Here is a 17,348-nt window from a genome sequence, read left to right on the forward strand (position 1 = left end):
GGGCGGGCGGCGAGGACGCGTCTCCCCGTGAGCGGCGGGGCGTGCGGGGCGCGGCGCCGGTCGCGGTGCTGAAGGGACGCGCCGCTGGCCGCGGTGCTGAAGTGTGCGAGACGCCCTGAGGGTGCCGCTCTATTCCTCCGCCGCCTCGGGGCGCGACCTGCGCGGCCGCGCTGGGAGCAGCGCTGCGCGGGTGGGCGGGCGGGGGCAGAGCGGGCACTCCAGGGCTCTTGGCCGTCGGAGGGGTTTAGCCAGCGGCTCCGGAGCGCGGGGTAGTCCGCAGCGGTCTCTGCCTACGGTGGCGAATCGCACCCCTCCCCCTCCAGCTCTGCAGCCGGGGACACCGCCAGCGCCAAACCGAGATTGCTTTGAAACGCTCCCGCAAAGAGATCTCCGTCCCCTCCCAGCCGGGCATGGCACTGCCTCCGCCCGCCGCCACTGAGCCCTGCAAGGCCGAGAAGACTTTCTGACCGTGCCTGGCAACTCCGCGCTGCCGGGAAAGCCGGGGGCTGCCTGCAGCGCTCCCAGACTCCCCGCTCGCCGCCGCACACAGGCGCGCTCCCTCGCCTTCGCCCTCGCCCCCCCGCTTCCCCCCCCACCCCGGCTCCGCACGCCGTCTCTCCCTCTCTCTCACACACACACAAGCGCGCACGCTTTCTCTCACTCTCCCTTTTACCCGGAGGTGCACTGCTAGCCATTTAATGAGGGAGGGAAGTTAAGAGATTAAACCAATATGATCCATCGTTGCTCGTAGCGCTGCCCAAACCACAGAAGAGCAGAATCCAGCGAGCATCCCTACAGGAATGGAGTCGGTAAAACAAAGGATTTTGACCCCTGGCAAGGAGGGATTGAAGAATTTTGCTGGAAAATCGCTCGGTCAACTCTACAGGTAAGACTGGGATGTCTTACAGGGCTCTGCTTCCTAGAAATAATCGGAAGCTTCTCTTAACTGCCAGCTGCGGAAGGGGGTCGAATGCTTTGGGGAGGCTGGTGGTGGAGGGGCTGGGAGCTGTTGAGATACTGCTGATATAATCTGGATCCTGGAAACTAGCGCTGAAGCTTCGCAATATGGCACCCTCGTAACTTCTCTATCTGATTCGTTGATGGTGTCACTAAATATGTAGCGAAAGATTACCCTGTCTTTCTCTCACAAAAACAGAATCCCATCTTGAAATGATAATCAGGGGAGAGAGCAGCCCCCTGTATTTTTGTTCTGTGTTAATTTTGCAATGCAGTCACAGCATCTTTGCCCCTGCCCTAACCAATCATTAAAAATAATAATAATTTTTTCCTGGTTTCGATTAGTCTTGTCCCTTGTGTAATTCGTCGTCAGAGGAAGATAAACGTGGAGATGTATAAATAATTGATATCCGAACGGGTTTTTTTCCTTCCTGAAGCTGAAACATATAGAGGAATGTGTTTAATTATTTATCAGTCTGCCTTGAGAAGCATCTACTTGTCTTATAAGTAATGCACATCTGCAATTGCTACACTCAAAAGCATCACTCAACAGTATTTTTCCGCGTGTGCAGAACATATCTATCATCTTCTAGCCCTGTACACACAGAAAAACAAGTCCGAATTCTCGCATACCTAAAAAGTGTATGTACTAAAGTTGACAGACACATCCTGCTCCATCCAGTCTGGTGACTTCAGTGATCTCCAGGACGTTTGAGAATAGTCTGTGAAATTCCAATGTATTTTCGATTGTGTCCCCTGCTAGAAATTACCCCGAAGAGTGGGGTGTGTTTTTTTCCCCTATTACAGATGAAAGGTAACTGCGGATTTATCTGCCTAGGGCAGGTCACGTAAAAGTCTTTTTTCCATACCTATGCGGCAGTGTTGGGCACAGGCACAAGGCTGTTCCACAGCATGAGTCACAACTTCTGCTGCCATTTTCAGGAAAGGGGACATATCACTCAAGTCATAAAGACAAAATTAAGATTTCCATTTTTGTAGGAAAGGTACAATTTTTGAAATGCCGCGAGCAGAACCGAAGCCACCAGAAACAGAGTGAATATCGTGCAAGTCATATTTAAATAATTTTCAATAGTCAGATAAAGAAAAAGAATTACTGATAGTCCTTAATAACCGCTTAAAATATAAATAAGGAAATAAACATCTTTTTTCTCCCTAAAAGGCTCTACAACATATAAATAAAACGAGATCATGTCCACTGTCTTTTATATAGTCACACGATGAATAATGGAGAAACGGTGTTTGTATTCTCCAGCAAAACCACATTTGAATTTCCCCCCTTGGTTAACAAATGCGCGATTTCTCAAATGTTTCTCAACGCAGGGCACTAAACTATTACTTTCCGATTCTTAAAATTAAACCAGCTTTCCTGTCCTTTACACACTGATTTCCAGTGTCTTCCCGAGGACAAGAAGCCCGTTCAGAAGACACTTCTACCTCACCCTTTATTCGCATGAACGAATTTTGAATTTTTTTAAAAATTTTATTCAAAACTTTAAGACATTTCTTAACGCTGCTGTCTTTAAAAATGGGAATAACTCTCCCAACAAAGGAAAATCGGGAGGATGTCGGCGAGAAAACACGGATTTTCTCCGAAACACTGAGATCCTTTTGAGCCCGATTCTGCTAATTGTTACTGCCCCATTAGCCGGGTGAGTTAACTTCGAAGAGATGTTCCTCCGAGGAGAATTTCTGACGTGAGACAACAGTCAGAGCAGGGGTGAGAGCAGCGGTAGAAGAGTCCAGGGTGTCGGGAAATGGTCATCCTCGAGGCCATGGAGCTAGGATGGAAGCGGTTGGGTTTGCTGTCTTTTAGGTATCTCAGTGACTACAAAAGAGATTCAGCATGGGACACCTATTCGATAAATCCGATCCTACGACACCTCATTTTTAAAGTTTTCACAGCAAAGAAATAAAACGAAATATTCTAAATCACTTTTCGTGGATGTCGGGGGATTTGTTTTTTCCCTTTTTTTCCCCTGTTGATTCGAAGTCGCTGCAAATAACAATTTCCCTTCAGATTCCTGCACATTGTTTCCTAGGAGATAGGATTCTCATGTAAAACAAGGGAGTGGGGGCAATGAGATCGAGTTTAAAGCCGGTCTTGGGAGTCTAAACCTGCGAAGCGATCACAGGCTCACACCGCGCAGCAGAACAGATGCAGTCTTTTGGAAAGACTCTCCGGAACTGCCACATCTCTAAAGACAGTCATGTTTTCTTCCACTGCATGTGACAGCCATTTTGCAAATCTAAAATAAGTAGCAATATTCCTCTCGCCCCCGCTTCTTCCTTCCTTCCCCCCCCCTCCCCCCTTCTGTTACCATTTCTTTTGTTCCCAGATCTGAAGTGAGACACAAATCAAGATCATTCCTCCCCACACACCCCCCTTCGCCCCCCCCTTGGAGTTTCTAATACAGCAAGGAGGCAAAAAAGCCCTTCTCCAAAAGACTGTTTCGGTTTCCATACCGAAGCTTGGGCCACCCAACATGGCGCCTCTGCAGTGGTTACAGATGATGTCTTCTTAATGCATCCTACATATTTAAGCAGAAGTCTTTAATGATAGATGAGCAATTCTCAGTTAGAGCTCCTCCCTGGGCTTCTGCGGCGGGGTGGCGGGGGGAGTTGGGGATGACTAATCGTGACTCCCACAGGTCATAGCTAAAGAACAGCTGAAGGTGAATGAAAAACAAGGAATAAATCCTCAAATCCACCCAAACGGAGCCAAAGGGGCGGGGGGACTGGTGAACTTAAGCCTTCAGCTATCCGAAGTGGCTGTGTGTTCAGGGCTTGACTTTCCTTCCTTCTGTCGGGCAGAGTCCTAGAGAAGAGGCAGAAGCCCGGGGACACCATCGAGCTGACGGAAGATGGAAAGCCCATGGAAATGCCAGAGAAGAAAGCACCGCTGTGTGACTGTACCTGCTTCGGGTTGCCCCGGAGGTACATCATAGCCATCATGAGTGGACTAGGATTCTGCATTTCCTTCGGGATCCGATGTAACTTGGGAGTGGCCATCGTGGATATGGTCAATAACAGCACCATACACCGAGGAGGAAAAATTATTAAAGAGGTGGGAACTCTTACCTCGTAAATCTCATGTCCTCCTAGTACAACTCCCAGGTCAAGCACCTTAGCGCAGGAGATTTTGGGGCATTCCCCCCTCGCCGCTTCAGCCCGCCGCGGTGCTCCCCGGTCCCGGGGCAGGCAGCTCCCCTCTCACTCCCCGGCCCCGCCGCCGCCCTTTGTGGGACGGAAACCCCATTCCTGAAGGAGAAACAATTTCTACCGATTATTCCCATTTTCCTTTTCTGTTCCTAGCCACATTTTGAGGTAGTAATTTGCGGGCACATTCATTGGTTGTGGGTTTGGGGTTTTGGTTTTCGGGGGGGGGGGGGGGTTTGGGTGTGTTTTTGTGGTGTTTTTTGTTATTATTGTTTTTTTTTATTTTGATTTACTTTTGTATACTACCTTGAATAATGCAGATATCTCGTAAAACAAATTTAGGGGTTGGGGAAGGAGGGCGGCGAATTCGCGACTGCCAGCGGATACGCCGCACGGTAACAGAGACGGGGAGGTTTGTGCAGGAATGTTTGGAAACAGCAAGGTGAAAGAATTTGCGTAGTTAAAAGGCGTTAAATGATAAGACCCTTTTTAAAGCGGGTTATAGCCTAACGAGAAAGAGGTGAATGTTGAATAGAAACGAGTGTAAATACACAAGTCCGGAGACAGCGAAACTCCTGTAGCTTACTCCTTGCACAGGCAAGAGGTAGGTGCCTCCGGCCACAGCCGTGAGGGCAGGCGACGCCCTGCAAGCCCGGATACACGGCTCCGAGGCGGTGCGGCGGCAGCCGGGTGGTCCAGAGGGTCCCAGAGGCTCTGCGCTGCCCCAGCTCGGCCCCGCGGACCCCGGCACACAGGGCTCTCGCGTCCCGCGGAGAGGCACAGACGGTGCTGGTTTCATTGCTGCTATTCAATTTGTTTTGCTGTTTATCCGGCCGGCTGCTAGAGGATTTGCTGTGGTGGGCTAACGCAGAGCGCGCGTCTTTGGGCGCCGCGGGTCCGTGTCCCCCTGTCCCGGCCGCCAAGTGCCAGAGCCGGAGTCAGAAACCCTCATCTCCCCACTCCCCACCCTCTCCCGCCGCCGGCTGCCCCGTAAGAAGTTACTGCGGACGAATGCTTTAATCTGGCACGATTACAGCCTCCTTCTTCTCTTTCTCTCCTTCTCTCCCCGTCCCTTGCGTTGGAAGAAAGCGAAGTTTAATTGGGATCCTGAAACAGTCGGCATGATCCACGGCTCTTTTTTCTGGGGATACATAATCACCCAAATCCCCGGCGGGTATATCTCGTCCCGACTGGCAGCTAACAGGTAACGACGGCCTGAACAGCCCCAGGGTCGTGTACGAGTCCGAGCGGGAGGCGGCCGGGGAGCTAGGGGCAGCGGCGAGGGAGCGCCTCCCGGCCGCAACCACTGTCTCCCCCCGGGAGCCGGGACACGGCAGGACGGCCAGGACCGCCGCAGCCGGGGCTTCCCTGCACCACCACCCCCCACCTCCCCCCCCGGTTCAGTCAGTCGCGTTAAATAAGGAAGCAACACTTGCGTGAAATCTGGAGATGCGGGTGTGATGATGCACTCATTGATCACCCGCCTTCAAACTCCCTTCTGTGTTTGCGAGGGGTATATCGTGGTGGGTTTTTTTTCCTTTAATAAGTCATTTAAGGAGGCTGTGTCAATGATATATACAAACAACTCGTATTCAGAGGCAAATCCAATGATTCGTTATTTCATCGAGGCTTGAGATATATATTTTTTTTTCCACGATGAACAAGAATTTAATGATTTTTTTATTTCACTAAAAAGGGAAACCATCAGCAGGAATTTTCCATTAACCCACAAATGAATTTAGAACGGTCGAAAAACATGTTTCAATGAGACTTCCACAATGAAAAGAAAGTGCAGATGGTGCGGGGACTTAAGGACTCGTTTCTATGGTGTCTGGCAATTTTTCAAGCACCCAGGGTGAGATTCTACCTGTTAATTAGATCCACTGAGTATTCTAGACACATGAGGCTTTCACATTCGTGCTTAATTCCGTAGGCTCAGCCTTCGCTGAAGTAGCCAAGGTCCTAGTGCCACTCTTCAAAACAATAACAAACTAAGTAGGGATGGATACTGAAATCAGCAATATATACCTTTAACTCTTCTCAGGAGCGTGCAACATCAAGGGTAGGCCTGGATAAGCAGAGATGCTTTGCCTGGTGAAAAAGCTTAGTTGTGTTCGTTTGAGAAAGGGATGGGGGAAGAGGGGAACTACGGCAAAAATACCCTTTAGACAGAGATTTACGTTTAAAATAATGAGTATTTATTAATGTAGACATGCTCTGCAACTGAGATAAGCCTAATATCACTAATTTTAAAGCAAATAAAACAAAACGCAGCACTCATTAAACTCTCATTCATTGCCTGTCTGTTCACACGTGCTGTCTTTCTGATAACGGCTCAGAAATGTAAAAGGCTGTTCCAAACAACAATTAACAGCCAGTTAAAGGGCTGTTTATTCCTCCTTAGAGCATTTCTGCATCTTTACAGTCTGTAACACCCTAGGATTGATTGGAATTTTGCTTGAGTAAAGACTGCAGAATTTGACTCGAAGAAACAAAAATCCTGTCTTCATTCAGCGGAGTAGCATCAGTAAAGTCATTTGAATCAATCCGGATTCAAAGTGGTGTAACTACAAAGATTTGCAAGACAATGGCAGGGACATTCCCAGGAAAACTCAATAAAGGAAATACAACCTGGTATATATGAATCAAATCTTCCTCCTCTTCACAAACATTTACATGAATGTGAATGGAGAGAAGTTCCACTTATTAACCTGGGTGTATTTTAACTCGGCAATTTTCACAGACTAGTCCTTAGTTATTACTATTGTGGAAACCTCTGAGACAGCTCAAATACAAGGCAGACGACTACATGACGTAAATCACAGATTTCATTAAGGAACTAGCTATAACATACATGCCAGCAATTGCAAATAGTAAAGTATGGATAATGGCTGTGATTCATATTTAGTTTGTAGATAAAAATGGCAGAGAGCAGAGTGCTGAGTTGTTAGAAAAACAGGGTATTGAGGAGGTGAAAATACAAGTTAGTTCCTGAATACTACATGTGCAACTTGAAAGGAGCAGGATAGTAGGGTAAAGTGGCACCCCCAAAGGTAGGGTGCAAGGATTGATGTCCATACCTTTTCCAAGAGAAAAAAAATCAGACAAGTGAGTACACAGTCCTGGAGGCCTACAGCATTGAGTATGAGCTACTACAAATCTCTGCTGATTTACATGTCTTACCCTACAGCCACAACTGGTCCCTTCACAATGTGACTGATGACAGTCAAATAACTTTTTTAACTATTTACAAACCTCACTGAATATCTCCATGATGTCAATGGTTTCCTTTGCCTTCAGAGCAAGTCTGAATTTATACAGAAAAGCAAGGTTTAGATATGCTGTACATAAAAAATAATAGGCTCTAGAATAGCATCATCAGATTCAAGATGGTCTGTGAGACACTCAGTCTTGAGCTCAAGAAAATGGGGGATTTTAATGAGATTCATACCCAGGAAGGGGAGATTGATTACATGGAAAAGAGAGCATGGATTTAAAACTGACTCCCAACTGCTAAGAGTGTCAAGGAAGGAAACTGGGACAAAGGTTAAGGTGTGCTTTGTGAGTTTAGTTTGTTATTGACAGGCAGCTGCTGAGTGTATGGCACCGAGTTTGCTTGACATTAAAATTCAGTCTAGCAACCAATTATAGAGATTGGGTTGACATAATTTGAAAGTGTTTCTAAGGTATAACCCATGGAAGAAATGACTCCTCCATGATATCAAGAAAACCTTTCTACACACAATGCATCAATTTCAAGATAGGCTGAAACCCTTTATTTTCATTCTGACCCCATTTAAAAGTGCTTGCTGCCAATCAAGAATTAGCAGCCCTGAGCTCTGAACTCTCTAATCTAATTTCTTAAACTGAATGTGTCAATGGGTAGCGTTTTACAGACATCCTTTGCTAATTGTAAGACTCAAGGCTGTTGCTGCATGGTTACTCTGTTCTGCCTTGACCCATTGGTCTTATCACACACAGCTCCCCATTACTTCTGACAGGTCAGATGTAGTGATTTACAGATCTACAAGTAATAAATGGGAATGATAGCATGGAGCTCACTTTCTCTCACATTGCATAATTGAGGACTTTCTGTTATGGAGTATTTTCAGACCAACACTAAGACAAATGCTTTATTTCTAAAAGGTGTATTTACACTGCTGTAGTACCAACAAGTCCAAACAAAACTGTGTTCAAAAGTTCCAGAGAAAAGACAGAAACAACATGTCACCTGAGCATTTACCCCTCAGGTGGTCAACAGAATTTAAGCAAACACGTTACAAAGGTCAGTGCTCCTGAACGTTATCAACTTCTATTGACTCCTGCAGGAATGGGAGAACATGTATGTGTTGCAGACAACATTATTTTAACAAAAGACATGGATTGGGCCTTAGGATTCCCCTCATGTGCAGTCAGCAAAGCTTTAAACTTGCATCCCTTGAGTAGGATGTGAAAATAGAGGAGGATTCCCTATTGCCACAAGACACTAGAGACCTCTCCTCCTGGAGGAGGCTCTGTGTCTGGAAGATGCTGGTCCGGAAGCACTGTGCAAATGACCACAGCAGATCTGGGAACAAAGGAAGTGCAATGCAGAGTCCCATGGGCAGGGTTCATTACAGCTATACATTTTCTCAGGGTTAAGTTCTCAATGAACAACGAACAATTAACTTTAACATTGATTAAGCATGACCTGATGATAGCTGAGAGTACTGAGCAAGCTCTAGCAGGCTACAGAAGGCATCTTGGCACACAGACATCCAGGTTTGCAACTAATCTAGGTTACTTCACCTCTTCTAACACATGTGCAGCCTTTCACTAAAAAAAGTGCCTTTCTCCCCAGGCTGCAGTACACTGGGAGTAGAACTCATGGTCCCTGGAGAGACATTTATGTAACTGCCTTTATCAAGAGAACATCAGCTATGATCCAGAGCTTTTGAGACTGTAGGGGCAAGAACAGACATGCAGATTCCAGAGACACATCCTAAATAATAGAAATGCTTATGGGTTACAGCCCTTTCTGATTAGTAAGTGAAAAGCTTTCTCCCCAAAAGGTGAATAAAGAGTGAGAGGTTTTGGGGGATTTTTTTGAGATTGTTGGTGATTTGGTGCTATGTGTTTCACAAAATCACACTGGATTTTGGTTAGTGTGATCATGTTTTTTGGAAGGAAGGAATGGACTGAGTTACTTTTGCATTGTTTAAAAGTATTTTTCCTTGAAAAATACAAGAAAACATGAAAATTCAAATGTGATGCCCTATTACCACGAATCCACACTATTTAATCAGCTGAGCTACTACTCATAATGGCAGTTAATGCCATTTAAGAGCATATAAATCTCATTTCAATGCTCTTAAACTACAGGTTTTAACAGCAGCATTACAGAGGCTCCCACCAGAGGAGCTGTCATTACATGATTACAATGCAATGTGAACAGAAAGAGTATGAAATGCCTACAGTCCTCCAGCCCTACTAGTCTTAATTTCTACTTAGCCCACAAAAAGAACTTTTGCCAGGGCTAATCAGAATTCAGCTAATCTTTACAAATTTTAAAAAGCAATCATCATTTGCAGTGACTGAAATCTTATACAAAGAAAGAGAAATTTGTGGCTTGGTGCTTCTTTGATGCTATGATTCAAAATTTGATTTAAATTGAATGCATTTAAACACCGATGGCCAAGAGGTCTAAATGTTCCGGAATAATGCAATGAATGCAACACTCTGGTGTGAAATTCAGAAATGTCATTCAATAATTACATTATTTTGTAGTACCTTACCAATTACATCATAAACACATTTTGCTGTTCTGATGCTTTGAAAATAGTAAACAGGAAACTGGTGCAGGTTTTTTTGACTTTGAGCTCCTCCAGGAAGATATGTACTGTTTAGCTAAGGGAGTGAGTTAAGAAATACTATTCCAACCTCTGGTGTATCACATCACTCCCAGAATATGCACATATCTGCCTGTAAAGGGACCCTGAGTGACTTGGGGTGTTTGCCTGGGTCATCATGTGATGTGATGAAAACCCTTATTTTTGTATTTTGCACACCCAAGCAAGTGCTTGTAGCCAGACTAGTGGTATCTATCACACCAGGAGACTGACAATTAATTGGTAATGAACCTTTCAAAGATTTAGATGCTATTATGATATTATTGAATTGTCCTTTAAAACAAGATCTACAGTGATCTTCACATTTCATCATCCATTTTGTGAGTATAAAAAAATGCTGATAAACTTGTGGGTACAAAAAGGACCAGATAATCAGGTGATATATTAAACACCTTTCGGTAAACTGACTTTTGGTCACTATATATAACACTCAAGTGCAAAGTAACGTCAGGGAGTGGCAAACCACCCTGGAAAGCAGTCACACTGAGTGGGATCTTAAGCCACGCTGAACTAGAAACGCATCAGGAACTTACCACATGATGCTCTAATAAGGAAGTTGATGTAATCTTTTTTTCTGGTTTTAGTGCAGTGAGTGTATTTAGGTCAGTGAATCCACTGATTTTGGACTTTTGTGGGTAATTTGTGTACATGCATATTAATACACGTGTTGAAAAATTAGATTTCTTTTTAGACATATTTAATTACTTAAAAGATGCTAGTATATAATGTCACATAGCGAACTAAAAAGCAAGAACTGTTTCAGTACATATTTAAAATTATAAAAAAATTACTAGGGTGCAATTTGATTACTAACTATGCATGTAACTACTGAAAAAAATGGCTGGGTATAAATGTGTGGTTTCCATAGAAACAAGAATCATTAAATCAAAGCCAGTTTAATTAAAAAAACCCATAAATACTAACAATAATGACTAGTCATCACTGGTCCAAACTGAGAAATTATATGCTAGATTCTTATTCTCTGGTTGTTAAATTCCTAAATTGGAGGTTATATTTTAGTTATTATAAACAAATATTTTCAGTACGGGGATAATTAAGCAAAATAGAAGGGATAATCAAATGAAACATAAGGGTTAATGCCATGGTGAGTATCAGTCTAGGTGGCCTTAAAGCTAAGCACTGATTTTGTCTTTAACCTAGCAATATAATAATTTTATTTAAATCAATATTTCCTATTCCACATTCGTGCTATTGCAAAGCTGCAGCTGTCTGTGAATAAACTACCTGCTGTGCTGTCACATGTATATGGAAAGTTATGAAACTCTACTGATTTTTACCATCTCATCTCAGGATAGTTTAAATACCATTATGTTTCAGCTTCCAATGAACTCTTAAAAAGTTCTTTTATAAACATGCTGGAAATCTCCAATTGTAATCAATCCCTGCACCCTATCAAAAGCATTACCAAAATGCAGTGGCAGTTATTTCCTCACTGATTTCCTAAGTGAACAGTTTAAGCACTTACTGCAAATCAGGAAAGATTATCTGACATTAATGAGCATTGTTAGATTACGCACGATTGGGAACTAATACCCAAGTTTACAGTTACATATTTAAAATAGAAATGCCAGTTTTGACTGTATGTGTCAAGTACTATTTCAGAAATAGACCTGCAATAATCACAGGCTTTTTCTGGTGAAACAAAGCTGAATGACCGATTTAGCTCACTTGTATATACTCAAACATCAGAACTCTCTTACACAAAGAAATACAAACAGACGAATAGAATAAAATTTCAAGTCACCTTATAATTCTGATAATGACATGTGTTTCTCATTACCTGTTAAATCGCAAATCCTGGCACCGTATTAAGAATTGTCACTACATAACTACTAAATCTCTCTACAATGCAATCATCTCTGATCTATGTTGAACTCTTCATTATTGCATTCTAACATGAACAAAAATATATAAATCAACCTTTTACTTCAAATTTATCTTTGTTTTTAAAGTGCCATTCATCTTGTTGTTGAGGGCTAGATCCTTCTTCCCAGCAAATAATCCAGTAGGATTATTTGCATGAATAAACTGAATGATATTTCAGACAACTGCATGTCAGTGCGTCTCATCTCAGAGTCCCAAAGATTTTCACTGAAACTGTGTCAGTGAAACCAGGATATTTCTCCCTAAGTCAGTTTTAATGGCAAGAAGCATAAAAAATGTAAGGCAAAATATTGGTTTTGAAATGCAAGTCCAAAGATTTCCTAGAAATTTTTTAGGTTTTAAAGAGGGAAAAGATTCAGTCTCCTTTAGCAGGTAGACATTACTGTATGTTTTTCTGATGTGCAAACAATGTATAATTCACAGCATGACGAGGGAATTTGTGGATGGTTAGAGAAGAACCATCTTCTCAATTTCTGAAGACATAAACTGACCTTGCACTGTAAGAGAGAACCCCCAAAGCTGTCTTTGCCAACCCCACCTTTCACAATCAATTCAAAATCCTGCAGATTAAACTGGGCTCTGATCCCATGCACTGGTGGTGTGTTTGTTTGCTTCTAGGCAAAGAAGCCAATCTTGCATAAAAACCCTAAGATGATTTTGTCACCCTAATGCATTGCAGGGTCTTTTCAGCAGCAGTCGCTGCAAGAAGGGGACCGGGGAAACATCTATGGGTGGCTGGTACCGCTGGTCCCTCTGCCATATGGCTCAGGGTCCTTCCACTTTTCTGTCATGAATGATGAAGCTGTTTTCACAATTTAATGATGTAACGGGGGATTTGGATGGAGCTTTTGGTTGATAAAAGGAGGCCTCAGATGTGTGACAAAAATTAATAATGTATCCAAGCCCTTATTATACTAGATTAGATGGCGGGAGGTTGGCTTTTACATATTAATGCTTCATGAAGGGCTTATAATAGGATTTAGTATGAAGGGCACACAGACACATCCCCGTCCTCCCTTGTACACATATAAATGAAAATAACCTGCTTTATCACGTTTTTAAAAAAGCCAAATAGAGCTGCTATACTACAGCTTCTGGCGACAGACTATTAGTAAGGAGGATCTGTTTTAAGCAATTCTCTCACAAAGCATGTGCAACCTAAGACTGGCACTTGGGAACAAGTGTTCCCCTCTAATGTCAGAGGTAGCTCATTCTATCTGTTTTGCTGGGCAGCTGAGTTCATCAACCACTCCAATATTCATAGCATAACAGCAGCTTTGTTAGCCCTGTACCATTTTATACAAATTAAAGGTTTGATTCAAAAAAACTCCCACTATATTCTGTCCACCATTTATGAAGCCATAAACTGTCAGGATGGGCATTTCACAAGAATTTGTCTACAGTCGAGGGGCCAACAGAGTCATCCAGAAATCAGCCTATATTCGAGAAAAATCAGAATGATGATACATGTCCTAGAATAGCTAAAGAGTTTCTCTCCACACTGGATTAATTTTCACTTAGTCCATTTCAAATACATAAAAGGAAATATAAGTTGTCCCAGGAAGGGTAATCAGCATGATTACAAATTAAAAAGATTAGTGTAAGAGAAATATTATTGGGATTATCCAGGTGACAAAGCTGGTGGATGGTGACATAACAGTATATATTTAATAAATGTCAGTATAGATAATGTAAATATTCCACGAGTGGCTACTTACAGTTCACAGTCAAGGAGGCAAACATTGATGCACAGTGAATCAACTGAAAAAAATGCAAACAGTTGTCAAAATATATCACCAAGGAAAGCTAATATTTTCAGAAGTCAGTAAGAGCACTGTTGGCATTTACATAACTTAAAAGCAAGTAAAACATTTATTAATGGTGTTAAATTTATAACTTCCAAGCAAATCTCAAGCAAGTACATTACAGACTAAAATATTATTTTCTGTGTTACTGAGAAATGCCTGTATTACTCTCAGTTGACTAGTACAAGTCCACAAATGTGGATTTCTGGAACTACTTGGATGCAGAATAACAGTCGCCCTCAATATACTGAATGCAGAGAACTAGATTTATTCTTGACAATTTTTTTTTTCAGGACTAAAAATTCCAGAATTTGACCCTGCTTGTTCAAATATACCTAAAAGTAGGAGTATATCTGAAATTTGGAATTTTTTCATTCCATCCTCCGCTGATCCAAATCCTTTGAAATTGGTATCCGTAGAAAAATTGCCGCACAGTTTACATAAAATTACAACTGCCACTTTCATCTTATAAAAGCCCATATAATTTATTTGGATTGTATTATCCAGGCATGTCAATTCTGTCAAAGAACTTTGATCCCGGTTCTCTCCAAGCCTCCATGAATCCCTACAACATGTATGGTACCTCATACTCAGGATACTTCTCAGATGGAAAAAAATCTAATGCTCTGAAACAAAGCCCATATATGCTTCAGACATAATCCCAGTTAATTCCAACAGGTATCCTTAATCGCCTCTACCTGCTTTGATAATTCACCCCGATACCATATGTACACCAGATTTCATGCAACGCAATGCTGTTGAGGTTTGTTGCAGAAAACCACTGATGTCACAGTCGATTTACATTTAACCTGAACAGTCCAGATACAATCAGTTGTAACATGTGGCCTGTACATCAGAAAACGCTCCACAAAGAAGTACAGACGTAACTTTCGAGTTCAACAGATAGCAGTTATCCTCCCAATCAGCTCCACAAAGCATTTCAAAATTCAAACCACAGATGATTTCTTTGATAACTGTGTTATGTATCTCTATATGAACAGAGACAGTTGAATCACAGCCTAAGCCTTGGAACTCAGTAAAGTAATTTGAATGAGACAGTGTTGGTTTGAAACATGATCTAGCAGATTACGTATTTAAAGAGCAATCCATCCCAAAGCTAATGAGCTAGAAGGAATGAGTCAGCTTTATCTAGACATACATGGATATAATAAATTGTAAGATGAAACTGCAGGTTTGAGAGATTCCCCAGATGAATGTGGACATGAGTAAGAGAGGGTTGGTGGGATGACGAAATGAATAAAAAATAGACAGGATGAAGAGAGCCTGGCTTGCGTAGTGGTGCAAAAGAAAGAAAGGAATGCTATTGGGTTAAACTACAGAGACTAAAACCACTAAACCAAACCAGCATGGGTACAAGATATCAACTGGATGTAGGAAGTAACAAGCTGGAAATGCTTCCAAATTAAGTAGGGCAAATGCTAATGACTTCTGAGACGGAACCTGATCTGTTTATGAAAGGATCTTGTAAGGCACTTGCTGGTAAGAGCAATGATCACAATTTAATGACCCAGGGGTCTTTTACATTTGACAGTGTCCTAGGTGTTCATAAAATACACACTGAAATATCAAAAATAGGTCTGTGAGCAGGAATTGGAAGGTGCAGCCTCAAAACTATTTAGGGTCTTGGTTTGTCTTGCATGAGTCAAGCAGCACTAGTGGGGCTTGGAGAAAGCAGCAGGCTAAAGGGCTTATGTTACTGATATATATTGACTTGGTCTCTGCATGGCATTTCACTTTGGTACTTGATCCAGTTCTGGTATGGTCTGCTTTGCTAAAAGACTTGTGAATATTTTGGGATTTATTTATCTTCAAAGCTGGCAGATCAAACCACAAATTCAGGTTGTCAAAATGTTCATGTTTCATATCAAAGCCTTAGAAGGCCCTCATCACACCTGATATGACTAGAGATACACTAGGGAAGTGTTAACTGGCAGCTAAACCCTTGAAATTTCTAGATATTTAGTTACTGCAATACTCAAAGAATAGAATACATTAAAAAGGATGTCACCACTGGCAACATTTGCAGAAGGAAGAATTCTGAAAAACTGCTGCACGCCTACAGGCGTTCTAGCTAATGCCAGTCCTGTTCCTCCCCTGACATGATGTTTTACTCAAAAATTGAAGCATTTAATCCAGCATTCAGCCTTGCAGTTCCTCTCAGACAAGAAATATTTGGGTTGTATAAAAATGCAACATAATAGTTCTATGTTGTGGTGTTGGCCTTTTGCAGAAGGAGGATGAATGATAGTAGGTAGAGTCAGAGTAAAAGATAAATTTTAGAAATCTTGAGCTGGCAAAGGAGTCTAAACTCTAAATAAATCTATTTTTTTATTGGTAGAATTTTTATCTCCTCTTTAAATTAGATTGGGAAGACTTTGCAAGGAAAACTCATGGTTTCACTCCTGTTTAGTTTCCACCCCTACCTATTTTCTCTTTAAATAAATATATATTAAAAATGCTGCTTTGAACATACAGGATTACTCTTTGTTTGGTTTTTTTTAATGCAAAAACTTTAGTCAAGGTACTTCATACGTGTCAGAACAGGCACATTATTTGGTTTCCATAACAGTTTAGTTTTCACAAAGTTGGACCACTTAGCAAACAGAGACAAAGATAATAATGGAATTTGACAATTATATTAAAAATTACATAAATAGAAATAGACAAGATTCAGACAGCTGAGGAATGGACTCATCCCCATGCACGTATGAAAGGGGGTTTAGATTTAATAAGTTTTTAAAGCAATTTTCACTCCCAGCCACTGGGGTGAAAGGATGCTTCCAGCCAGGACCCCTTACTTCGAGATATCATACGTGTAACCCAATATGCCACCCATCTGGCACTCAGCATTTGGCCTGTGTCTGTGCTCCCACTGTTCTCAGCTCACTTTTTGAACTGCCACTTCTTCCAGCTGAGTAACAATATCTGTAATGCACTTCCATGCAGAATGGAATTGCCTTGAAAACATAGATGAGAATAGTGGTGCCGCACAGATGCAGAGATTAGAAATCCAGAGATGAAAATAAATCTATTTCTTTCTCTTTAGTTTGTCCCCAAAGAAAAAAATGAGCCAATTGGCTTGAAACCCAAAAAGATTCCCCCTGCAACCTCATTCCATTCTAAGCATTTCTCCTGAATTGTCAGAGTCATTTCCTTCCTCTGCTCCCATCCCAAACGGCTCTTAGTCAAGTATGATTTTGCTATTATTACTACTTGTATTACAGGAGGACTAAGTCCCAGCTCATGACGTTTGTATAATGCCAATGTCAGTAAAACACTGAGGATCACTGTTAGATTTTGTCTTTTGGGACTGAGACTACCAAGTCTAGAAACAGATAAGCAAAGCTTAATTTCTTGTTTCAGGGCTTCTCCTGGTTACTTATGAGGACCAGGATTTACCTTCTTTTCCTCTCCTTGATATGCTATGACTGTATTTATTAATTTCTTGTCTTCTGTATATGAATTTTTTCTTCTATATACAGTTACATTGTTGCTGATTTTGGGTCAGAAAGAAATTTTCCCTCAAGTCTAAGGGCTGCTGAAGACATGTCAGGGCATTTTAATTCCCTCCTAGTGCCAGGGATGAAAATGACAG

The 17,348-nt window shown here is 42.1% G+C and overlaps 1 protein-coding gene across 1 annotated transcript in view; it reads left to right on the forward strand.

The window, feature by feature from the left end:
- Nucleotides 1-800: 800 nt before the first annotated feature.
- The window catches only part of SLC17A6 (solute carrier family 17 member 6), a gene marked incomplete at both ends in the record, with an annotated part of 30,007 nt that continues 13,459 nt past the window's right edge, over nt 801-17,348 (forward strand). Inside the window, 3 exons of the mRNA XM_084263423.1 lie at nt 801-886; nt 3,790-4,042; nt 5,220-5,338. Coding sequence (XP_084119549.1) covers nt 801-886; nt 3,790-4,042; nt 5,220-5,338 — 458 coding nt within the window. The remainder of the gene's footprint in view (nt 887-3,789; nt 4,043-5,219; nt 5,339-17,348) is intronic.

Source organism: Gallinula chloropus, assembly GCF_964237585.1.
Source record: "Gallinula chloropus genome assembly, chromosome: 4".
NCBI classification, from domain to species: domain Eukaryota; kingdom Metazoa; phylum Chordata; class Aves; order Gruiformes; family Rallidae; genus Gallinula; species Gallinula chloropus.